Source organism: Lycorma delicatula, chromosome 6 (genome assembly GCF_047948215.1).
Source record: "Lycorma delicatula isolate Av1 chromosome 6, ASM4794821v1, whole genome shotgun sequence".
NCBI classification, from domain to species: Eukaryota; Metazoa; Arthropoda; class Insecta; order Hemiptera; family Fulgoridae; genus Lycorma; species Lycorma delicatula.
Genome location: NC_134460.1, coordinates 133,278,379 through 133,305,075, shown reverse-complemented (window position 1 = coordinate 133,305,075; position 26,697 = coordinate 133,278,379). Strand labels below are relative to the sequence as shown.

General features: G+C 29.7%; 1 protein-coding gene and 1 long non-coding RNA gene across 2 annotated transcripts; one reads left to right on the top strand and one right to left on the bottom strand.

The window, feature by feature from the left end:
* Positions 1–582: 582 nt before the first annotated feature.
* LOC142326847 (uncharacterized) lies at positions 583–26,107 on the bottom strand. The gene is made up of 3 exons (XR_012756878.1): positions 25,978–26,107; positions 25,364–25,482; positions 583–693 (listed from the first exon to the last, which is right to left on the bottom strand). It is a non-coding gene; the product is annotated as an uncharacterized LOC142326847 (long non-coding RNA).
* On the top strand, positions 14,488–26,034 carry LOC142326846 (uncharacterized). The gene is made up of 6 exons (XM_075369581.1): positions 14,488–14,763; positions 15,428–15,604; positions 18,426–18,527; positions 19,790–19,922; positions 23,486–23,606; positions 25,878–26,034. The coding sequence occupies exons 1-6, from the start codon at positions 14,669–14,671 to the stop codon at positions 25,886–25,888; spliced, it is 639 nt and encodes a 212-aa protein (XP_075225696.1). The 5' UTR covers positions 14,488–14,668; the 3' UTR covers positions 25,889–26,034.
* Positions 26,108–26,697: the final 590 nt, after the last annotated feature.

The window sequence follows — 26,697 nt, the reverse complement described above, 5'->3', positions numbered from 1 at the left end:
TTTTATACTATGTTTATCAACCAGTTTACTGCTGATAATCTTAGTGGCGTAATCAACAGTATGATTTCAAAAAACCAATGAAAATTACGAGTAAAATACACATTTTTCTCACACGCAAACCGGCAATTTATTAAAATACGATCATACCGCTTGGTGAGAACAACTTGAGATGATATTAATTGTTATTATTACATAAATAATAAAATCAGAGCCACAAAAAGAGGTTCGTATCTTGGTGGAAAACGACTTAATAACTAGTAAACTATAATTGAAAATTATTTCATTAAAACTCTATTTGTTCAATTAATTATAATTATGACAAATGTTAATTAATGGAATAGTTGTTTATCGATGGCATTCTAAAAAGCCTTCTGTAGATTATTTAGTTACTAGTATTAAAACAACGACATAGTTTTAAGATTAAACGTTTTAGTCAGTTTAAGGAAAAGTTTATTTTTTTTATTTCAGTTCCGTGGTAAACAAAGAAAAATGTAAAAAATGGAAACTAGAAAAGAAATCTGCAGAAAACGCTTAAAATAAGGATATAATAATAAATAAAATACATACCAAAATTTTGGGAACGTTAATAAAACAAAATAAACAAAATTATTAATAATGTATATGCTTCATTACTGAGTTTTTCCTTCATGTATTATTTACGAAATGATTACCAGACAATCACGATTAGCTAACCTGTAACAAACAATCCATAACTGTAATATAAACAAATATACTCAAATACAAAACTAATTAAAATTTAACACATGTAGCACAACCAAACTGAATAAACAATTTAATTATTGGAAAATATAAAAGGAAGATTATTTATTTAACATGCTAATAAGATCCAGAATATAAAACGCAATGCACAAGCCTGATTACAGTTAAAGAACATATGACAGAAGTGAAAAATTACAACTTAAATATTTTTCGAATTTTACAAACCTTTGAACCCAGAATTGTACTATTGAAAAATACAAAAGCTACCATACCGGGACGTAAAATTTTTGATTATTTTCTTAAGCCTACTTTTTTTATAGTAATGAGTTAGTACATTAGACATGTAAAAGTTATGTAAATGGGTATAATTGACAAAAGCTCCCAAAGCCGGCTTTTACTTCTATTATTTGTTACCGAGTTATCGAAAAAAATTATGGTATAACTTTCGGTTGCGTGATAAGAGCTTGGAGGTGAAAATGCATTTTTTTTTACTTTAGCGGTATGAGGTGTATGAAAATATCACTGATATTGTGGTTTTTTTTATTTATATATTTATAACATTGGTCCATGTATAAAGCTTTACAGCTAAAAAATCTACAAAACACTGGAGATTTCCAAGTGAAAGGTGCAGCCAGTCGCTCGTAAAATAACAGTGATAGTGGCTGTGTTAGTTGAACCGCCGCGCCGAAAACCGTCGCACCACTTAAAAAATCGAAATTCATAGAAACACAAATATGGTTTTTAGATATCTAACTGAAGAGTATTAGCAAGCTAAAATCTATAGACAATCTCTTTTTAATATAGTCGGAAATGGGAAAAATTGGCAATCACTGATCAACATTTTGTTACCTTTCTTCACCCGTTTCTAGGGAAAATCTAGAAAAATCTACAGATTGGTTTTTGGATATTCACACTAAGATTACACACACCAAAAATCAAATTGATATCTTCATTTGTTACTTAAGATTTAAAAAAAAGTATATTTCATTGTGATTCCATTTTAATAATTAAACTACGAATATCAAAAAATAATTTTTTATGCAGCACCGTAAGAAGGTGTATACAAATTTTCATCAATTTATTATTCAGTAGCTTTTCCCTGGGCGTTGATTATGAATCAGTCACAACATGTTTTATACGTATATATGTAAGGAAACTACTTTTTAAGTGAATGATATATTCATCAAATTCATTGAAATTTGAATATGCTGTAGTTGTGTATCTGAAAATTTGCATATGAAAATTTGATAAAGATTAGTTGAGTCGTTCCTGAGTAACGGTCAATTTTAAGATCGAAAGAATTTGAGTGGGGCAAATTAGAAGTACGGTTCGTTATGAGGCCGTAAGTAGAAACGTTGTTCTTTCTTTATTTGGCATATGTTGTTAGGAATATTGTTCAGCGTAAACAGGGACCGTTAGCTACTTTGACAGTCATGATGTCTGAGTTAGTATTTTTTATCTAAGGATTATGCTGACTGTGTAGTGGTGTATTTTTCAGTGTGTAGGGTCTGTACTAGTTAATCGATCGTATCAGTGCGTTTGACTGCAACATAGTGAACGCTTGGAAATTAGTAACATTTTACTGGTTTTTCTTGTTACAGTATATTATAATTATTTTTTATGGCTTCAGGAATGGGGTTGGCACCGAGGATTGCATCTTAAATGCTCTTGCCGAAGTAGAAAGCGCCGACTGTAAATATGTTTTGGCAATTTTTATTGACATGGAGGCAGCATTTCCATCCTTGTGTTGGAGTTCTGTCGTCTATGAGTTGGAACGCTGCAATGTTCTCGTAGCCCAGCAGGCCGTAGAACGTGACTACTTGTCGGATCGCACCTAGTTGTGGAAAAGTCCGTCACCAGGGGAAGCCCGCAGGGCTCCGATCTCGGTCCCTTGCTGTGGTACCTGGTATTCGACGGATTTTTGGGACTGACAATCCCGGAACGGGTCACGGCCCAGGGTTTCGCCGATGGCTGTCTCCTGTTAGTACGTGGTAATTCACGCCCGCAGCTAGAAGACCGAGCTAAGGCGGCTTTGTCAATTGCAGTGGGCTGGATGGACATTCAGAATTTAATGATTTCTGTGCCCAAGACGATGTTTATGCTTCTCAAGGGTGCAGACAAATTATCATAACAGTCGTAATCCCTGTATTAAGTATAAAGGCTATGTAATCAGTTGAGTTCAGTTCGTAATTACCTAGGTGGTTTGTTTGATGATAAGTTGCTGTTTGGCAACCACATTAGGCAAGTAGCGGCGGACGCCGTCTCTGTGATTCACAAGCATAGGAGTATTGCTCGAAAGGATTATGGACTTACAGGCCGTCATTTGTACATTGTGTACCGAGGTGTCTTCGAAAGTATGATCTCTTACGCGGCGTCCATTTGGGTGCCCAGGTTAGAAAGAAATCGAGCATTTATTCAAAAATTAAGGACTACTCAGCGCAGAGCCTTAATTTTATGCACTGGTGTTTTTAAAATAACCTCCTACGAGGCTACTACTGTATTGGGAAAGGTTCTCCTAATTGATTTAGTAGTGAAAGTTCAGGCGGACATGTGGAAATTGCGATGATGTAGGGAGGCTGAGGTATTTGGGATGCGATTTCGAGCCGGGCCTGTACAGTAGCGGAACGGTGATCTCAATGTACCGGTTCAAAATTTAGAACAGTTTCCCATCTCCCACCTGCAGATGAGGCTTTACAGCCTCTCAATGGAATCATGGCAGCAAGAATGGCACACCACGACTAAGGGAAGGTCCTAGTATAGATTTACACAAGATCTGGGGGGATGGTAAGCCTCCCCTTCGTTTTTAAGGGCAACGGGAGCCCGAGTGCTCTCAAACCATGTAAATTTAAACCAAAACTTGTTTCGGTTCCACCTGACAGCTGATGAGCTGTGCGTCTACGGGCAGGTCCAGTCGAACGAATATATGATGTTTGACTGCCCAGCTCCTGGGGAGGCCAGAACTCAGGCACCCTGGAACTTAGAGGTCAAGGGAAAAATTGGCTACTTACAAGCGTCGAGTCAATGTGGCGAGAGCCGCATTGTCGGACCGTGTGGGAGTTCCTTGATGTGGTAGCTTTGTTCAATCGACATCAGTAGTTTACCTAAGGGAAAAGATTCCTACCGCGCTGCTGTGATGAGCTAACCGAGAGATATGGCTGCCCTCAACCAACCACATTAATGCTCCAGCCTTAATGTGGCTGTGGCTGGTAGGTAGCGCTTTAATGGTGGACAGGTACTTGCTGGCATTCAGCGGTCTAGACGTGGCAGCGAATTACTTTCTTTGACGAGATAAATTAATTATTGATAGTCACATATGTTTTGGTATTTGACAGGGTGCGCCTACCTATTTTAGTGATATATGACAAGTGGGCGGTGGGACACGCAACGAGTGGTCAATGGTACCACGCTTATTCCGCTCACGCTTTTAGGTTAGCTCTAGGAGCTCTGCATACAGTCTTTTATTTTTATTTTTAATTTAGTAGCTTTTTTTGAACATTTAAGATTATATAAAACCAGAGCGAAACGGTAGAAACCTGAAAAAGAAAGAAGGGAGAAACAATTATGGCGAAAGAAAAGTAATTGCAAAAAAATAAGTTGTTTTATTAAGCAGGGAAAAACAACTTGTACTGCCAATGCACGACGTACCTAAAAAGAAGGATAATGATTTTTGAACTGGGATTGAGGTAAAGGATAAAGATTAAAAAAATTACAGGAAAGAAGGAAAAAAGTAATTAAGTAGAAAAAATAATACAAAGAACAGATATGTTTTTATTAAGGTGGAGAAGGCAAATTGCTAATGCCAAAATACCTGAAAAAAAGGATCATTATGTTTTGACTTGATACTTTTTCTAAGTACTGAAATTTTAATTTTTTATTTTAGTGTGTTTTTGACGTATAACTACGTTTTATGGATCAAAGATTTTTTTTTTGTAAAATTTTCGATGTGCATGGACTGATACTTTATCAAAAGCAAACAAAATAAAACAACGAAAAGTCAGTGTTTTTGCACAGATCTCCGCAAGTTTTTTTGTCTAAACCTTAGATAGAGTCAAAGTATACTGTAACAGGTCGATTTTCAGAATAATTTTTAGTCACCTCCTACCTAATAATCAATGATTGATACATTAGCCACTTAAAAATGTATAATTAAGAAATAATAGACGTCACTGGATTCTGAAAACAAAATATGGGAAGAAAATATAAATAATATGCAATTGAATAACACTAAATATAATATATTTAATGTTATATAAGTAGCTGCTCAAGCCTAGATAGATCTACGCTTGAACAGTTATTTAATGAAATATCACAGGACCATATTTAATATGTATACCATATTATGTAAGTATATTGATAATTTAAATATTTTATTAGAAATTCATGAAAACAACAAATGTATCAATTATTTTTTGATAAATGCAGCTGTACATACACCATAGTATTTTGGAACTGCATACTATCTTAATAACTTTTACAAAAACATTTTTTTTTAAATTAAAATAATTTCTAAGTAATTTTATCTACGTTATGTTGTCATAAGTAATAAATTAAATACATACATTTAACTTAACCCTTATAAACATTCACATTTTTTTCCCAGTTATTTCAAACACAAATCTTTCAAAATATTATCTCTGCTCCTAGAAATTAAATAAAATGGAAACGATTTTTAAATAACATTAAATGCGATGAGGGTAAATTTAAAAATATTCTTGAGCAGTTCTGCGCAAGACCGACTTTTCGTTACTTTACTTTGTGGCTCACTGCATAAATGCGTCAGGAAAAACAAAAAGTCAATATAACCTTAAATCGAGGTTATGTTGTCTGTTTCCAACCTTAAATTGATTTGTGCATGCACAGATGGGTAGTGATAAGGTACTCTCATCCTCTCTCATCCTCTTATAGAAAAGACTGTACTCCCGACGAGAATGCTCTTTTGGGTGTTCTCGTGAGGCAAACAAGGCATAAAGACCGAGTTCCGGCACCTAGGGTGGGGGAACAGGAACGACATAGTCGGGCCTGGTAACCCTACTCTTAGAGGCAGGCTTTAATAGTTACGATACAGCCGGCTTATAAAAGGACACTCCCCCGGAATGTGTTATGCTTCACTGTCGAATCCAATTTGGGAAAAAAAACAAAAAAAACCTTAAATTGATAGTAACTCAGTAATGACTCTACCAGTCTTCATAAAATTTTTACATGCACAACTTTAGACATACTACTACAGCATAGCTAAATTTCAATGAAATTGATCCAGCAATTTTGGAGATTTTTGTGCCACAAAATTTAATTTTTTTTGAAACATTTGAACTTAACCCACGAACTACACGACCAGTTTTACCAGCATATATATATACTCGTAAATTTTAATGAAATTGATCAAACAGTTTTGGAAATTTCCGAACCACAAATTTTATACATATACATATCAATACATAAATTACTTATGTATCGGTATAAGGAAATTACATTTTAAGAGAATTGGATTTTCGTTGTCCTTCTACCTCAAAACGTAAAGAAAATTCAATTTTACCTCCCAATCCCACTCAGTGCGACTGAAAGTAACACGGTATTTTTCTCCGAAAAGTCGGGAAAAAAATATAATCTAACACGCATTAACAGTTTTTACTCTTAACAAATACCTTAAAGGATTCTTTACAGAGTGTGAAGATCGTGGGTTTACATTTTTTTTTTTACTAAAATTTTAAACTAACTTCTTATTGTTTACGTGATCATTTACTGTAGAAAAGCAAATATTCATTTTATTAATATTTTGTTAATATTAACTGTGTTTATAATTAATAGCCTTTTTCAATGTTTTTTTTTTCACAAAAATATTACATCTCATATATTATCTTTCATTAATTGTAGTAATTAGCAAATTAATTATATTAAAAATAAACAACCTTAACTCGCACTATCACAACTAGTAAACGTAACGTAATATACGTAGCCAATAGGATTGCGAATAAATATCTAAAAATTAGGAAATAACTTCATTAGTTAAAATAAAAAAGAAATTTAATTTATTAAAAATAACTGTTCATGATTTAACCATGGGTCTGACCATTACAGTAAATCCATCCACCTAAAAAAACACCTATACAAAAACTTAAGAAAAGTAATAAATTAATGTGTCCCTATCATAACTCATTATTTTATTTATCCATACACAATGGAAATGATTACAGTCATTGAAAAAGAATTCATTAAATGAAAAATTTATTATATACTACAAAATTCATTTCTGAGTGAAGGGACAAAATGTAAAGAAATACTAACCTTAATAATAATGCTAACCTTAATAATATTATTATTTTAATATTAATTAATTAATATTTTGGCCGTACAAACAAACGTATAATGGCGTATTGTAGTAGGCAGAATTGCGTCTACTCAACATAATTTTTGAAGACTGTCTGCCCTGCCGATCATGGTGAGCTTGATAGTAAGACTATTTATCAACTGTTAAAACTTACGAGAAATTAAAATGTAAACGTACAGAAATTCCCAGGAAGATTTAAATTATCTTATGAAAATGTAAAGTGCATTAACTTGTGTTACCCTAGAAGTTCAAAAACATCCGTCTCTCATAGGATTTTGATATGAAAAATTCCAAAGGACAACATTTACAATTTCTCCCAAAGAATTTTCGTCTGCATAAAATTCAACTTGCACAAAAGAACAAGAAGGTGGTCGACTTAAACTTGTTGAATTTATTAATTAATAAATTCAACTTATATAAAAAAATCTGGTTTAAAAAACTGGTTTATGTACTCGTAAGTTAAACCAAATCGATAACGATGAGAATTATTTTAAGCTGATTTTTTCTGTAGAGATAAAGTTCCATTCATATCAATGGGTTTTTACATTTATTGTCACAACTATCAAATTTGGAGATCAAACCAACCAAACGCATACTTCACGAGTATATTTATAATTTCCGGAAAATGAGTGTCGTAGTTACAGTTTGTATAGCCTATAACAAGCCTTTTCTTCTTTCCACATGATGAAAATGATTTTCATCATTTTGGGATCATTTATGTTGTTTTCTCTCAAAAAAGAAGATGCTGGAATAGAAAGAGGCACAAGAGTAATTTTCATCTAGTATAATTTGCCGGTTTATTTTAGCCTTTCTGTACCCAAAGCTTTAGGTGCCCGGTATCGAAGCGATTTTATCAATAAAAGCGCCAGCTTTTTACTTGCGACGATGGAATTACCTCAAAGGATATTTTTAGGGTTAGAACAAAGTATTTAAAGAAAACATTCGTGATTCATCGTACCTATGGCAAAATATGGGTATTAACAATACGATAGTTTCCCAGGACATATTGATGTAAACATAAACGGCAGGGAAGAAATACTTTTTCAATATATGCAAAATCAAAAACGAAGCACCATCCGAGAAACATCCGTCGATTTGATATCACTCTGCTGAACTTCAAATTGAACTGTAGCAAAACAAGATCATCAGGGTTACAATTTTAAATGCATTAGAAAATTTATCTTTCGTCATAATCATCACAAGTAAATATTAACGGGATTCAGTTCTGAAATTTGTAAAATAAATCAAAAATTTTTAGGGTACCTTGAAAAATTACCGATAGTTAATTCATCACAGAAATGCAAAATTTCTGAAGCTAAAATTTCGAGAATCCCGTCATCATTTGTTATGTATGTACGTGTATAAAAAGACATTAAAAGAGAATACACAACCGATCATAAAGCAATGAAATCATACACAAAGGGTGTTAGCTAGCGCTTTCAAAAATGGTTACCGTTATTAATGGTAAAAGATTTCCTAAGGCTTCATTCAAACTCGATGACTGACGCAAAATAATAATTACGCCAGTACGTCATTCTAAAACAATATAATATTATTTTTTCTATCATACGGATTACGTTATAACAGAAGGAATTTGACGTTTATTGACACATTATAAGAATCAGATTTACGTCCACAAGCCAACAGTTGATTTTCAAATATATTTATGGCATCTGTAAATATAGGAAATGTGGAACTTCTCTGAATATGTAACGTTGTCTTGAATAACTTTACGCATTTAGAATCACATAATGGTTTTCCCTCAATTCAAATACAAAATATAATACTAACATAACTATTAATAAAAAAAAGTAGAAGAAAATAAACCATCGTTAGATTCAATGAGTAGCGAGCACGCCAACATATCACCTCAAAAATTCAAAGAAGCGTAATTTCACGTACAATAATACTATAAATGTATTCATGGTCTGATGAAATTTAAGTCATTTTTAATTCGTACACCCTCTCGTAAAGGGACAAAAAAAGTACTACTTTCAATGAAATCTGCATTCCAATAGAAATTGTAAAAAAAATCTATATCATACGAATTCAGACTACAAAAAGTTTGAACTTCCAAAAGTTAACGTCATGAATTTTCAACTGACAAACGTAACTTGTACGGAAACAAATCATTGTAAAGAGTTACTAAATTCTTTAGTTTTGTAATAAAACTGAACTGTTAAATGTTTGAAATTAATATCCGTCAGTAAATTTATACAAACAAAAATACGTACTACATTTATACGTAATGTCACATAATACATAGAATACTTTAAGTACTAATTAAACGAAATCTAAAATAAAAAAAATCCTCTGCAATCGTATACAAAACAAACATTTAACGCTAGATACAAATTTTCATCATGACAATGGATTAAATCTAACACAAATAAAATTCAACAAACAAACTTCAAAGAAAAGACGTAAATGTGTAATAAATAAATTTTAATAAACTACCGCGCAGAACTGCGCAGGAAGACAGACTTTAACTGCCTTAATTTTGTTTTAATAGTTTTTGATTTTAGTTTAGTTTAATATTACTAACAATAGATCCCGCACATAAAAAACCGTCAACGTTCCAACTTGCACAGCATCATAACGAACCACGCTTCTAACTGTTCAGTTCAAATGTTTTTTGAACTTACATTCAGCATACCTAAGAACAACACAATCAATCTTCATCAAATTTTCACACGAACAACTTAGATACATCGTACAGCATATCTACAATTCAATGAAATTCATCCAGCAGGTTTGGAGATCTAAAAAATGTTATACATACTATGAGGCCTATGAACATAAAGGCCTCAAAAGGTAAAGGAAATTCATTTTCAAACAGCGATCTCACCGTACGACCGAAAGTAATACCGAACTTTTCTTCGAAAAGTCGGTAAAAAAAGAAAAAAAATTATGGAAAACTACAAAAAGAGTTATTTTAATTTTCAGTGAAAATCTGAAAGAGTGTATATCTAGCTAATTAGATTTCCTAAATCGTTTACTGCTTTTGATATAGAAAACTATTTAAAAAGTACATAATTTATCTTTTAATTGATAATTTTAAAAGAAAGCGATTGAATTTTGAACACTAACCGTTCGCCAATGACGTTCCGTGAATTTCATTAACAAGCATTCTTTCCTGCATACGCATAAAACTCGTACGATCAATTTTTCTGTCGTCAGCGGCTTTTAAAATCTTTCTTTCACTGTTATTTTAATATTACCTGGTGGTGAAAATTAATATTTATTCTTCTTCAACATTTTGAATGTTTCCTTAATTCTGGTGAATCTATATTTAAATTCACCATTTGTATTCCATAAAAATATTTATAAACTTAATTACGTTAACAGAAATTTAAAAATCCGTTATCAAAATAATTTTTTTGGCGTTATATCTTTAATACTAATACCATGATACTAATAACACTAATACCATGATTTATCACCTCATTAAAACAAATATTTATTTTTCTAAAAAAATTTTTTTTTTTGTCTTCAGTCATTTGACTGATTTGATGCAGCTCTCCAAGATTCCCTACCTAGTGCTAGTCGTTTCATTTCAGTATACCCTCTACATCCTACATCCCTAAGAATTTGTTTTACATATTCCAAACGTGGCCTGCCTACACAATAGAGTAATATTCGATCAAAATTCACAGAGACTAAATGTTTTTGATACACAAAAATAGATTCTAAAAATTATTTTATCCATCAGTCCCCTACTGTTATACAACAATGAACTTAATTAATATTAATATTAACATTAATATTAATAAAGTACCGACCCTACCTTATTGCTTTTTCAAGAAAAATGAAATGGAAACGAACTTTTTACACGAATGGACTTAGATTAACGGAACTGTATACTCGAATATTATAATAGCGAGGTACAAATCGGTAACGGGATAATTTATCTCGGATCACTGATGAAGATGGTATTTCATATCATCAGATGCGTACAAGATTGCTGAATATTATAGATTTTAGCATACGAATTACTCACTAAGTGTATACTTCATTCGTAGTTATATAAGATATACATGGTAAAGAAAGGCCAACGTTCCTCGAAAATAATTAGGTGATATTCTTCACAATGACGGATAGCAGAATCGTCTAATTTCAAAACCAAGTACATCCAAAATTTCCAGTTTTTATATTTTTTTATTGAAAGAAAAAAGGGAGAATCTTTTAATTATTTCTTTTGATTGCCAAAAAATCAGGTTCTTCTGCGCATCCCTGAACAAACTGCTTATTGAAAACAAACTCCTCTGAACAAACAAAAGAAAATGTCTTGATCTATGAATGGGATGAACCCGATTGCATTAAAGGATCTAACGAAGTAACTTCAGCGTTATAAAACTGCTTAACAAAACTTCAAATTCCAGAGTGTATAACAGAAATACGGTTTGCCGTCTCGGATGATTTGCTCCCAAAAAATTTGAAACTAGTTTTTTCCGTAGTTGGCTACTCTTTTCTGCCTTCAGACAAGAGTTTTCTGCTGCATTGAAAAAAGAATTAAAGCTAAGAATGTTACTGTTAGAGTGCCAAATTATTTTTCTGATTTTGGAACTGTACTCTTATTAAAAAATAACATCGTATTTGATCGGAAGAGTTTTTTCCAAGGAGTAATTAAACCTCCTGGGAAGTGGTATTTTAGATTTAACCCTTAAAAAAGATTTATATTCAGAAGGAACAACAGAGTTAATAACGTACTGATACGTGGTCAGGTCAATCACCGTAATGACATGCAAAATTTAAAAGTATTTGCGAACCTGGGAAACCATTAAAGATGTTACTCAGCCAAATATCATCGAAAAAGGGAAGGTGGTAATCTCAAAAATTAAAGATACGAAGAATTTACTATCAAAACATTTCCGGGAAACATGGAGAGATTTAACCATTATAACATTATATAAAAATTAGTTCATAGTGTGGAAGAAACGCCTGTAGAAAATGATGCCATCAATCTGTTAACTATGGGGTAAAGCAGAGTAACTTCCTCTGCTACAAAAATTTTCTTTATTTGAATTTTTAAAACAATCTAATACATAAGAACCAAAATTTATCTTTAATTTTATTATAACCAGCAGAAATAATCATACGTTTAATAAATAATGACTTCAAAATCAGGTAGATCCAGATTGGGTTTCAAAACCAGTTTCATCCACTTAAAGTTGGTCGAATATCTCTTAAATTATAATCATTAAGAAGTTAAATTTCAGTGAAAAATACTTTAGCCTAATACTATTTCCCATATAAGTCATAAGGTTGTATCATTTCATAATTTTGAAAGAACAGTATTTCAGCTCTCCTAAAAAATTTACATTTTTTGATGTATCTACTTTTGAAAGTAGATGATTAAATTGTGAACAAACTCATCTAAAAATTACATAGGGAATTCCCTTTTTATCAAAAAACATACCTATAATGGACCGAGTTATTAAACGGGATGCAAATTCCCCCCACGGATACAATTCTTAACTTACAAATATCCTTACATCATTCCTTAATACGAATGATGTATCGGTTTTTTTTTTTCAACAGGAAATTATTAATGAAAAAAGGAGGAGCTCCTTTTTTCAAAATGGCTTTCTCAAGTATTATAATCAGTAAGAAATAATGTCAAAACGTAGTTTTGATATTAAATAGCCATAACATTATATTAAGCATGTGTCATGTCTGAGGTGGAAAAATATTTTTAAAAAACAATAACCGGCAAAACTCTGACTACCGAGGGACAGATTACCAGTTAGGAAGACAATTAATTGGAACATTAAAATACAAACCCGCAGGGTTAGTCTAGTGGTTAAACTAGTCATCACAAAATCAGCTGATTTTCGAAGTCAAGAGTTCTAATCGAATCCTTGTAAAGGTGCTTTTATATCGATTTGAATACCAAACTGTAGATACCGGTTTTCTTTGGTGGTTGGGATTCAATTAACCACATCGGGAAGGCTATGGCAAACCATCCATAAAAAACCTGCCAGGAAAACTTCAAGAAATTGGAATCGCCAAGGGTCGGACACGACTGTCGCAAAATTTATTTTTATTTTAAAGTATCCGAGTAGGCAAATAATGAAATAAGTAAAAAAATTATTTTACTCTGTGCAAAATTTTGAGATACAAGATTCATAATGATCGTATTTCCCTACACAATTGACTAGTTGTAAACAAAATTAAATAATATCAACTAACCATATTCTGAAGAATTTGCAACAAAATTTAATAAAAGTTTATAAAACCAGACTGAAAATATGATATCAAATGCCAATTGCTGAAAAAAACAAAACAAAAATAAGTTTCTTCTAACAACATAACACTGAATGAAACTAAATATACAGCCAAATGAATGAAATTATATATTTAGGACAACAATCTGACAGTGAATCGAACAAATTTGCTTCCACTCCTTTTTTGAAGTTTGAATAACACCTAACACTAACTGAAAATATTTGTGTTATCTAAGGAGCATTAAATTATTTGGAAAAATATATATATCTAGTCTATCTTTTAAATGAAAGATTTACATACGGAACCCAAACGTAAAATTTTTTTTACTGGTTGACCAAAGGAGACAAAAATTCAACAGTCCTTATAAGAAGCCATTGCCAAATTTCACTCAAATCGGTTCAAAAACTAGATATGAAGCAAAAACAGGGCAGATACATACGTACGGATGTATATGTAGGGACATACATTCATCGGAATTTTACAATGCTAAAATAGTATTTTTTGGTTTGACGGGGTAAACAACTTCAGATTTTTTTAAGGTTCAAATTTATTAGCAGAAGTGTAACGAAAGTAGTACAATTGTAAAAACGTTGTTCTTTTACGTGAATGTTGTAAACAGCATTGCTTGTAGTTATATTTCTTTTAAAATACTTTTCTTCCGATCAGTTTACCGTAAAACAAAATTAGGATATTTGAGGAATATCGTTACTGCTTTATTCAAGAGTTGTTATTAAAAAGTCTTTAGTTTTTTAATATAAATTTGACTAAAAAAAAGAGGAAACTGAGCTGGTAAATTTTGGAAAATAAAATTATACAGTTTTCATTTTTGCGTTAAGAAAATCAGGGTTGGGTTTAGAAATTCGAGTATTGGCAAATAACTCTAGTATATTCATTGAATATAAATAAAACATTTCTATACACAGACTACTTGTTTTAAAATTATTCTCTAATCGGCTTAGAATATTTCACGTCAGGTTTATCTTTCCATGTGATGTCTATTCACTTGTGATGTTGCCCCGTTTAGCAACTAATGAATATTCTTATAAGAAAAGTCGTATTCTTGAATATTAATAAATCTATAAATAACCTAACACACATACATTTCTATGCATAATTTTATTTTATTTTATTTAATGCTAAATCGATCTCCCAACTAAAACAAATAAATAGCGTAATTTAATTTCATTCTGCAAAACGCAATTAGCAAATAATATTATCCGTATACTTATATTTAAATATAAAAATATACGCTATATCATTTAAGTGAAAAAATAATAATTTCGATACTTTTTTTTTAATATCAACTATTTAAGCTTATATACAAACGGAATATTTACTTTTTTGTACTGACTCTAAGGAATTATATTTGAGGTAAAATTATTAAATTAAATAGAAATGGGAAGATCTTCGCTATTATGTTTTTTCATCCTGCTACTGGCCTCAAGTATTCAGCCATCACAACAATATATGTATAATAATCATCTAAATGGGTAATGAAAACATTTTTATTATTATTAATTTTCCATAACGCATTACATTTAAACTATCAATAAAGAAATTACGAGATAACAATTAAATCTAAGTCCAAAAGTCAACTAATTACTCATCGAGGTGATCCTCGATTAATTATTGCTCTCTCAATTAAGTATCAGTTATACCAATTATAACAGTCTTTCGAATTAGAGGTAAAAAAATAGAATCCCAGAAAATTTTATTAACAGTTAAAAACTGATTTAAAATTAATATTATAATCAAAATCTATTTTGTCATTAAAAAAAAATCGCTGATCTTCGTGACGGAGTGGTAACATTTCAACCTATCATCCGGATATCCAGGATTCAAAACCCAGTTAAGAAACACATTTTTCATATGCTGTAAATTTCCATTTGGGTTAATGATCAGACCAGTTTAATGTTATTTAAATGAAGCACAGTAAATTAAAAAAAAGAAGAAAAAAAAAACATTTAAAACAGAAAAATATTATGGAAATGCAACATAAGGCATGTTAAAATATGATTCCATGTAGCGAATAATTTAATTGTTGATAAAATTATTAAGGATAAGTAAATTGTAATTACGACAGAAAAAACTAAATAAGTTAATATTACAATAAAGAATATATTTTAATTATGTTTAAATATCACATTTTTTCAGCATGTATCCAAACAATATGGGAGGAGGAACTGGAATGTTGAACAATGGGCAATATCCACAATATCCATATACCGGGATGGCGGGAAATCCTTATTACCAGCAGCCACAAGCACCCCATATGGCAGGAAATTCTTATTACCAGCAACCCCAAGTACCTCAAACACCACAGACTCCTGGGTAACTAACAAATTATTTTATTATATTATGATTAGTTAACTTTCTCACTAAAGACTAAAAAATAGCGACATAAGGTATTATAAATAAAAATAAGACACTACTAATAAAACAAAACAAAAATTTACAAACAAATTATTAAAAAATCTTAAAATAAATTGAGCTAGACTTAACAGCATCTAAAAAAAAATTGTACGTATAAACCCGTAATTATCAGTAAAAGTGTTTCAAAATAACGTACAATTTTTTTGATGTTCAGCTCAAAAAATTATAAAATCTCAAGAGTTTTCTTGCATACGTAAAAAGCAAATTATCAAAATATGAAGTTAAAATATCAACTTTTTTAAACCTTATTCTGACTAAATAAATATTATTATTTATTTTTAAGCAAAATAAATATTTGTTTTAATGAGGTGATAAATCATGGTATTAGTATTGAAGATACAACGCCAAAAAAATTATTTTGATAACGGATTTTTAAATTTCTGTTAACGTAATTAAGTTTATAAATATTTTTATGGAATACAAATGGTGAATTTAAATATAGATTCACCAGAATTAAGGAAACATTCAAAATGTTGAAGAAGAATAAATATTAATTTTCACCACCAGGTAATATTAAAATAACAGTGAAAGAAAGATTTTAAAAGCCGCTGACGACAGAAAAATTGATCGTACGAGTTTTATGCGTATGCAGGAAAGAATGCTTGTTAATGAAATTCACGGAACGTCATTGGCGAACGGTTAGTCATCAAAAATCAATCGCTTTCTTTTAAAATTATCAATTAAAAGATAAATTATGTACTTTTTTTGAAATAGTTTTCTATATCAAAAGCAGTAAACGATTTAGGAAATCTAATTAGCTGAAAATCCTATTACGGAAAATCAAATCGTTTCGATATGACCGCATTAAAGTCGGTCAATTCATTCAAATATTTCAAAAAAATAAGAAAACACATTTTGGTCAACGAAAAATGTACACCAACTCCAGTGATCGGCCGTAGGAGAAAAAAATAGATTCTTATAAATATTTCCACCAAAAACTTTCATATCTTGGTTTACCGGTTGGAGAAAGAATATCGTTTATTTACCTTTATTTTGTTTTTTCCCAATGTATTTTTTTCAGTTTATCTGCACAACTGAGACCAATAATTTGATATCTAGTTCAAGAAAATTGGTCCAACAATTCTGTAATTACAGGGGGAAATATATTAAAAAAAAAATCCAAACATACTCTCAATATGGGGTAATAAGAAAGGCATTAGACAAAAACGGTTTAAATAAAGGGATGTTTTCCTTTAATTAAAGTGAAAACGATTCTATTTCAGGAAATAATGGTTAGAATCGACTAAATAGAAAACAACTGTTTGTATTTACGCCTACATGATCTAACAATAAATTCAACCGTCAATAATCTATCAAGAAAATAAATAAAGATTAATTTCTAGTAGTATCTAGTCTTGTCTTCGTGGCCGGAGGTGTTTCTCATTCTTTAAGTTTCACGTCGCCTTTATTCAACTCGAACTAAACTTTATGTACCTAACATACAAAACAGACGAGTCACAGTGGGCAGTCTAAATTGTTGGTTTCAGTGGTTTAAATGTTTTAAAGTTAAATTTACGCATTCCTTTTGGATTACGTAAAACGACAATAGTTATTTGTATTTTTTTTTATTCATATTCTAAACATTGTTTTTCAATTACGATCTTTTATTATTGCTTTGTTTTTATTATTTTTATGTATTTATTTACAAATTTTTATACATTCATCGCCTATAGAAAAAAATTGAACAACACCATATCAGAGGTGTTGATTGATTAACAATAGAAATGATAATCTAAATTTAAAAAAAAAGTATTTGTAAACTACTTTTATTCCTTATACTGTATTATGTATATACTATATACCTTATTACCTGCTTATATTATGCATTATTTACTTATAAATTTATTAGTAAATCAATTTACATAAATTTAAATAGCTAAAATTTTACATAATGAAATTTCTCTTACTTCAGGCAAGATAAAAGTGTTTCAATGAATTCTTTTATTCTATCATATTTTCTACCGAACTATATTTTCATAATTTTATAAACAGTTGTTAAGATTTAAAGAATATTTGTTCTACATCTAAAAGGTGTTGTTTATAAGCTTCTAAATCTTATATACTCTATATAAAAATGAATGTTTGTTTGTACCGTATGGATTCCTATAGCATTCATCCAACTGCGATGAAACTTTGGTCAGTTGTGCGCACACCCGCGAATGTTTCTGAATTAGTCTGGACCCGCTAGGGTCAAGATACTTCGGAAAATTGCATTTATGGAACGATTTGGAATATTCAGAATATATATAAGTTACGTGAAAAGAAATATTTTTGTAAAAACTATACCTTCTAGGAGGCGTAGATGTTAAGATATTAAGGAAACAAACCAACAAATATACATACAGACTTTCTTCTTGTGTATATAAAAAAGCAATGTACGTATATGTGTCCGCTATAGGCTAAAAAACTACTGAACCAATTTACACCTAGGAAAAAGGGGAAAAGGGAAAGGATAAAGAGAAAAAGATAAAGGGCGGAAAGGAAAAAGGGAGAAGGGAAAAGGAAAAGTGAAAGGTTAAATTTTGTGAAGTTCCGTGATTTTTAGGTTTTTAATGTTTATCAAATTTTCAAATGTATTCATTTAATGTACACATATACTCATATCTAGGAATAGCGAGGCATTGCTGGGTGGGCTAGTTTATATATATACATTATGCATTTCTAAATTAAAAAGTATATAGGAGGATTTCGTGACTAATTAGAAAAAAATTATGTTTAGGCAATGGAATCAAATGCAGAATACAAGACTCCCAGGTACGTTCGTGCCTATACCCGGTGGTTATTCAATAGTACAAGACAGAAAACCTGTATATCCGCCTCAGTAAGTATTAAAAATTAAAATTATAATTTTGGCTTATAATATTTAATTTTGTAGCAATTAAGACATAATCACCGTGGTTCATAATTATTTTTAGCAGATGTGGCTGTGTGAGAGGGCAAGCAAATGATTATAATATACGAGAATTTCAATGAAATATTTACATTATCAGCATGTAGATTTCCATGGTATTTACTAAATCTATGTACTTATATACACGTATGTAGATGTGAAAATTATTGTTAAACAAGAAAATCACCTGAACTTAATAATACCGAAATAATTTGGGTTTATTTAGATGAAACAACAAAAAATCTTTTTAGTCGGCGCTTAAACTAGGTACTTACGATCTAAACGGCATCGTAAGTTAAGACAATCTACGTCAAACACGTCAATGAAATTGTTAGAATTATGTGATTTGTTTTACAACAGCGAAAAAAATCGTTAAAGTAATATTTCCTAAAACTGTTAAATTTACAACAGAAAAAAAATACCACATGAAAGAAAGAGAACCAAATTATATGTTTGTAAATATCGAACATATCAACTCAAATTTTCACACTATGATATTAAAAAATACTTAAAGAAATATTTGAATATCAAAGATAAAAATAATCAAACTAAAGATAAGATAATTTAAAAAAGATACAAAATAAAATAAATTTCCTCGTGAGAAATGTTACCAATGCAATACGCTTTCAATATTAAGCGACCGGTACGAAAATAATTAACTCCAGAGTCAGCACAATAACTAGAACACAATAAAATTAGTAACAAAAAAGCAGATCAACAAAATAGACAGTTTATGATCAACAGGAATATCTATGAATTCGTAATAACTTTCTTCATTAACTATTCAAAACTGCCTACAATAATATAAGTAATTCATATGTTAATAATTTTTTTATTGTAGACAACGTACCTATGATTCATGGTTTTTCATATTTTTTTGATCTTGGGAGTAATAATTGTAGATAAATGTACTGTAAAAAAAATACATAATAAATTTGAATTTCAAACTTTTACCTTTAAAGAGGTTGTACGTTTTGCTGGCAATATGTCCTAAATATGTATATTCAGCCTAGGACACTGTGTTTTTATCCTACAATTATATAATTTTTCTTCTATTCCAAAAAATTCTATAAAGAATTCTAACGAGCTTCTACTATTCATAACACAAGATTACAATCTACAGAAAATTGAAAGAATTTGAAAGAAAAGATAAGTGTATGCAAATTTAATAAAAAAATCTTTTCTATTTACAGGTGCTATTCAATACAAAACATACAAACCCAATATTATCCTATAAGTTATTGGGAACCTGTTCAAAAGATGGTAGATGGTAAAGTCGTAACTACTGAAACAATGTACAAAACGTTTTGCTGCGCTGATAAATATGTAAGTAGCCATTTATTTTACTACATCGTAAAATTGAAAAAAAAAGTACTTAGAAGATAAAATTCTTTCAGGATTTTAGGAATTTTATTATTATATATAAATTTTTTAGTGTGCGGCTACTGTTGTCATAATCGAAGAAAATCTAAACAGGGTTTTCACTACCTTTTCAGTGTTTGTAAATGCAAATCAAGCCACACCCACACTATGCGGCTTCTACAACTCGATAATTGTTTCAGAAAAATGTGCATCTTATTAAATTTACGCCGACTACTACTAAGAAGATTCTGTTAAATTCAATAACACCAAACTAAGAATTTTTATTGAACTAAATGTGTAAATAATAGTCAGACGTGTATCAAATTTTTATATAATTTTACAAAATTAATTCTAAATAGAACTCCCGGTTTTTGAACGCTAAAATTATTTTTTTTAAAGACAAAAAATTATTTATAAATATATTCTTTTACCGATAACTACAGGCCTACACCCGATTACGGATATACTACTCCTTTATGATAAATTAATTTATTAGTGTTAAAAATTCCATCATTTATTTTAAATTAAATATTTCCTCTCATTTATATAAAATAATTATCCTTTTACAGGTTAAGCCTTTGCACGGACATGAAATGTCGTTAATCCGTAGAAAATTAAACAATTTAATATCAACTTTTACAAAAAATAAATAATGAAGGTTTTGTTTTGTTTCGCAAAAACACACCAAAAGAAAAACGTTTCGTTTAGAATCAAATATAAATATAACAAAACTGGTAAAGTAGTGCATATCTTTCCTGGCTATAAATTATAATAATTAAAAGAGATAAAAGCAAAAAACAAAAATCAATTTAATATTCTTTAGAGGTGTGGGAGGGGGGAATAAAATTTAATAAGGTTTTTCAAGAGTATTCATAAATAGCTTATTCTTAACAAATTTGCTTAAGTAAAGTTTTCTCTTATCACCTCTTGAATAAAGGCTAAAATAAAAAAAAATAAAATTTTCAAGAAACGTTTCTACATTTTAAGACCGGGGTCTATTATTTTAAAAAAATTGTAGATATTTTTTGAGAGCTCTATGCATGAAGTATAAACTTTCAAAAAATATTTAAACCGAAGAAAGGTATAGCAAAAGAACAAAAAAACATATGTTTCAGGATCAAGACTGCAAAGTTAAAATTTACTTCAAAAAATTCGGGCTCTCGATGAAAATAATTTGGTGTATTGCACAAGCACTGATGAGCTTATGTTGTACTTAGGACAAGTTTATAAATCTGAGGACTGGCGCCTTTTCAGAGATTCGGCCACGTATAATTTAAAATTTGCTCTACTACACAACGGTAATAAATATCTTTCGATACCAATCGCTTATGGTATTCATTTGGAAAAGACATATGTTATGATGAAAGACGTTCTTGAAAATATAAATTATACAAAACATACCTGGAACATACGAGGTGATTTAAAAGGTATAGCTATTTCATAAAGCATGCAGTTAGGCTATACGGAATACATGTGTTTTCTTTGTGAATGCGACAGCAGAGCTGTCACGGGTTAAACATTATGTTACCAAAAAATGGAAGAAACAAGACAACATAACTCCAAATGGGAAATATATTACTCATAAGCCTTCAGTTGAACCAAAAAAAATATTTTTATCCCCTCTCCATATCAAGCTAGGACTAATAAAAAGTTTTGTAAAAGCAATGAAGAGGATACTCCCGGATTTTTGTACATCGGGCAGAAATTTCCGAATGTAAATGAAGGAAAAATTAAAGAAGGAATGTTTGTTGGTCCTCAAATAAGAGAGTTGATCCAAAGATGATGTATTTAAATCGATGTTAAATAATGTAGAAAGTATAGCTTGGAGTTCAATTAAAGATGTTTGCAAAACTTTTCTTGGCAAACAAATATCCGACAATTACCACGATATTGTTAATCAACTTCTTACTTCATACAGAACTATGGGATGTAATATGTCTTTGAAAATACATTTCCTGCACTCACATCCGGATTTTTTCCGGGACAACTCGGAGACGTAAGTGACGAACACGATGAACGTTTCCACCTTTCGGTGATGGAAAGCCGCTATAAAGGGAAATGCTTCCATCAAAACTTTTAAGCTGTGCAGTCCTATAGTGAAAAAGGTCCATATACGTATGTCTGCTTTAATAAACCTTTCTCTAAAACTCCTCTAAGAAAATATATATATATATATTGGTTTATTTTCGCGATATCACGCATCTCCTTAATGAAATTTTGAAAAAAAAAATTATTATGATCATTGACCCATTATAGAAATATTTGAGTTAAATTTTAAGAAAATCGGTTTGGTCAATCCTGAGATATTAGGCCAAAACCAGTGCAACACAAACGTCCGTACGCACATACTTATAAATACTTTTTGGTCTAGATGTACTAGTTGGACTCTAAAATGTAAAGATATAGAAAAAACGCAATACCCTAGTTTTGATATGATCACCATACTTTACACTTCAATAAAGCTATTATATCTATATTCGCCGAGAGAGTAAAATTAATACAGTAAAAATAGTTGAGACAGAAAAAAATATTATATATATATTTCAGGGGAGGAATATAAATGCATCAATATATTAAAATTGTGAAAAGTAGCGTTATAATACAGACAAAGTAAAAATTATTTGCAAATTCTTTTTAAATCAGGAGACGATGATAAAAGAGATCCTAGTACAGTGAAAATCACGAATAATAACAAGTAGAAAACGAAATGACACATCGCTTACATAAGTCGTAAGCGAACTGAAAAAATCAGGTTTGTTGTAAAGAGAGGCGTCATTTGTCATTTTGCAATTCTAGCAATTTCTAATCAGCCTGATATTTTTCAGGCATATTGTAATGAGCCCACACAACTTTAGGCTAATTAGAATATGTGCAGGTGTTTACTGATGAAAGCGAAACAGAGGTAAAGCGAGGTCCAATATAATCATTATTGATTATAATTATCAATATAATCTAACTTAACTTAACCTACGCTCGCCTTGTTCGCTAAACTTGACTAGCGAGTCTAGGTTAAGGTTGATTAAATTATATTTATAATTTTGCTGCAATATATTTCAGTATTTTCACACTATGTTTAATAACATTTTACATTATACGTGAAAGATTCTTTTCATTCCTTCTTTACAAAAGATAACTTTTGTAATGTACATCATGTTAATTTAGCCTAAAATACATCGCTAATAATTATTAAAAAAATTTAATATTTTTTATTAATTTCTGTACCAAATTATCTAAACCGAATATAAATAAACAGTAACAATACAATACAATTCATTGATAGTACATTAAAAAAAAAATATATATATATATAGAGAGTGTATATGAGTTAAGCGATAATAGAAATAAAGGAATACATAACAATCATCTGTGGGAAGATCGATCTCTTTTTTAAATAAATTATTATTGTCTTTCTTTGTAACCAAAGAAAGACAATCATAAATCATAACCATTTCACTAATCGCAAGTAACATACAAATTCTTTTTAAACCTGATTATTCGTTTAAAAAAAATGTTTTATTTTTTTATAGAACACACAGTTTTATCTTCTACAAACGATTAAATACGGAAAAATAACCGGCGAAGATAAAGTTACTGAAAGTAAAGTTAAGGACAAGTACTATAATAAGCTTGGACAAGAAGGATTATGGCGTAAGTAACTTTTTCTTTTTTTAACAAGAAGAACCAATAAATTTACAACATTTAAATAAATGAACAACAAAGCACGATTAATGATTTTTATGAAACTTCAAAATCAAAACCCTTTTAATCGGTTTTAACCGACTGAGTAGAACCGACTTAATGCTATATGGTCCAAATGTTATCTTAGTGTCAATATGTATCGTCAATGAAACCTGGTCTAAGAACAAATAATGTTTATTGTTAATAATGACACTGCAGAACATAATGTGACAATTTCAGTTTTACATCAAATTTATAAGTTAACACCTCCTTATAAACTTATAATTTTACATCTTATAAATAGTTAAGAATGCTACGAAATAAATGCAAAAGCCGCAACCCCCCGAACACCAACCACTCGTCCAGAGTTTTTTTAAATTAATAAAGAATTACATTAAAATAATTTATCAATTTATTTAAATAACCTAAAAATCAATAAATCACGATATTTATCACAATAAATATTGTTTAGGTCGGACTTAAAAATTTTATTATTTTAGATAACGATTACTAAACAATATAATAAAAATTGTTTTTACCAACAAAATTATTCTAAATAATAATTTAGAATGTTAAATAATAAATAGAAAACAATTAAACATGGAGTATACGATCATACACTAACATCAAAGATAAAAACATTATTACAAGTACTTGATAGTTTAAAAATTTTCTACATAAGAAGATTATGCAATGAACTGACATGAATAATTTTCTTTCTAATAAATCCTGTCATTCATTCTAATCTGTAATGATAGCAACCAAATGTAATTACTATTCGTCGTCTTTCCGATGTCCGATAACATCCAGTTTAAGAAAGTTATAAATTTACCAAGTGTTCTATAACCTACGGTAAAATATATGTTCGTACATGTTAGCGTAATTCATATTCGACAATTTTCTGCACATGTAGTTGTTTCGTTACACCTACTAAAATTATACGCTGATACAAGTAATACATATACGTTTAAATTTATTCATATGAGACAAAAAAATTCATACCTTAGGATTTATACACCCGTTCATTCTGTAAAATATACTTTTTGATATTAGCTGTGTTCATGGAAAATCAAAATACGCCTTAATATGTATAACATTTACTCCCAGCTAAAATAATTCCTTTAAATTTCAGTTAGCTAAAATCAATTGGTCATCCAACAATTAATAAAAAAAAATTCAATCGTGTGATTACACGTACTTCTTAATATAATTTTCTGCAAGTATACGGTAAATTATTACCATAGCATCGAATTGCAATTTTACAATATAAAAACGGATATTAAAATATTTATTTTTAACTCTAAATGTCGCCCTAATTCTAAAAAAATCAACAAAAAAATCGAAACAAGACCTGCAATATATTCACCTAAAAACAAATTAATAAAATTCATTGAAAATTTCCAAACTATAATTTTTTTTTAAAACTACTTTAAACTTTAACTTTAAAAATATCCATCCGTTAACAAAAAGTTTGCAAAGGCGCTCCCTCTCAATTAATATTTAAAAATTTACGCAATAATGAAAAAAATGAAATATTTGCTATTTTGATAGCGTTCATAAAACGTAAACCATTTACCAAGAAAATAAAAAGATGTTATGAAAACAGTAAAAAAAAACCACTTAAAAAAATTATATTAAAGATAATTAGTATATAGTTATAAACTATAATGTAGTTTTACTTTGCTACGTTTAAAATATAATATGTACAAAACATATAAATTACTGACCTTCTGTAACAATATGTTACACCTTTTAATACAGTTACATCGGCTAAAATATTAGTATATTCTGTTTATCAACTAGTTTTCAGCTGATAATCTTAGTGGCGTGATCAATAGTATATTCACTGAAAAATCAATGAAAAAATATCAGAAAATTGCACGTTTTTTTCACACTAATCAACAATATATTAAAGTGCAATAAACCGCTTGGTGAGAACATCTTGTGATGGTTTTAATTATTATTATTATTAGGTAAATAATAAAATCAAACTTACTAAAAGAAGTTCGTCTCTTCGTGAAAACGGCCCAATAATTTCTAATTAAAATTAAAAATTAATTATAACAAATGATAATTTATTGAATAGTTGTTTATCGATGGCATTATAAAAAGCCCTCTGTGGATTATCTAGTTATTAATACGAAAACATTATAATTTTAAGATTAATAGTTTTAGTCAGAATTTATTAATTTTTTATAAATTTACTCAAAATTTATACGAAAAATTTATTTTTTATTTCAGTTCCATGGTAAACAATGAAAAATAGTAAAAATGAGAAACAAGAAAATATATCTGCAGAAAACGCTTAAAAAATGGATATAATAATAAACAAAATACATACCAAAAGTTTTATACGTAAAAATAAAAAATAAACAAAATACTATTAATAACGTATATGCTTCATTACTGAGTTTTTCCTTCAAGTATTATTTACAAATTGATTACCAGGAAATCAAGATTAGTTCACCTGTAACAAACAATTCATAACTATAATACATAAACAAACATACCGAATAAAACATTAATTAAAATTTAATACATGTAGCACAACAAAACTGAACAAACAATTTAATTAAAAACATAATTATTGGGAAATATAAAAGGAAGACTAGTTATTTAACATGCCAATAAGATCCAGAATATAATCCGTAATGGATAAGCTTGATTACAGTTAAAGAATATAATGACATAAGTGAAAAATGACAGCTTAATTTTCTAATCTTACAAGCATTTGAACCCAGAATAGTAAAACTGAAAAATATAAACGTAATCATATCAGGACGTAAAATTTTTGATTATTTTATTAAGCCTACTTAAATTTTTTATAATAATGAGTGAGAACATCAGACATGTAAAAGTTATGTAAATGGATATAACTGACTTAAGCTCCCAAAGCCGCCTTTCCAGTTCTATTATCTTTTACCGACTTTTCGAAGAAAAATAACGGTATAACTTTCGGTTGCATGATAGGAGCTTGGAGGTGGAAATGGATTTTTTTTTATTTTAGAGGTATGAGGAGTATGAAAATATCACTCATATTATGGCTTCTTTATGTTTTTAT

Bases quoted from the DNA above. Each gene is read 5' to 3' on its own strand.
- LOC142326846 (XM_075369581.1), top strand. From the start codon at position 14,669: ATGGGAAGATCTTCGCTATTATGTTTTTTCATCCTGCTACTGGCCTCA. The intron at 18,528-19,789 runs GTAAGTATTAAA...TTCTATTTACAG, and splicing joins AAACCTGTATATCCGCCTCA to GTGCTATTCAATACAAAACA. The intron at 19,923-23,485 runs GTAAGTAGCCAT...ATTTTTTTATAG, and splicing joins TTTGCTGCGCTGATAAATAT to AACACACAGTTTTATCTTCT.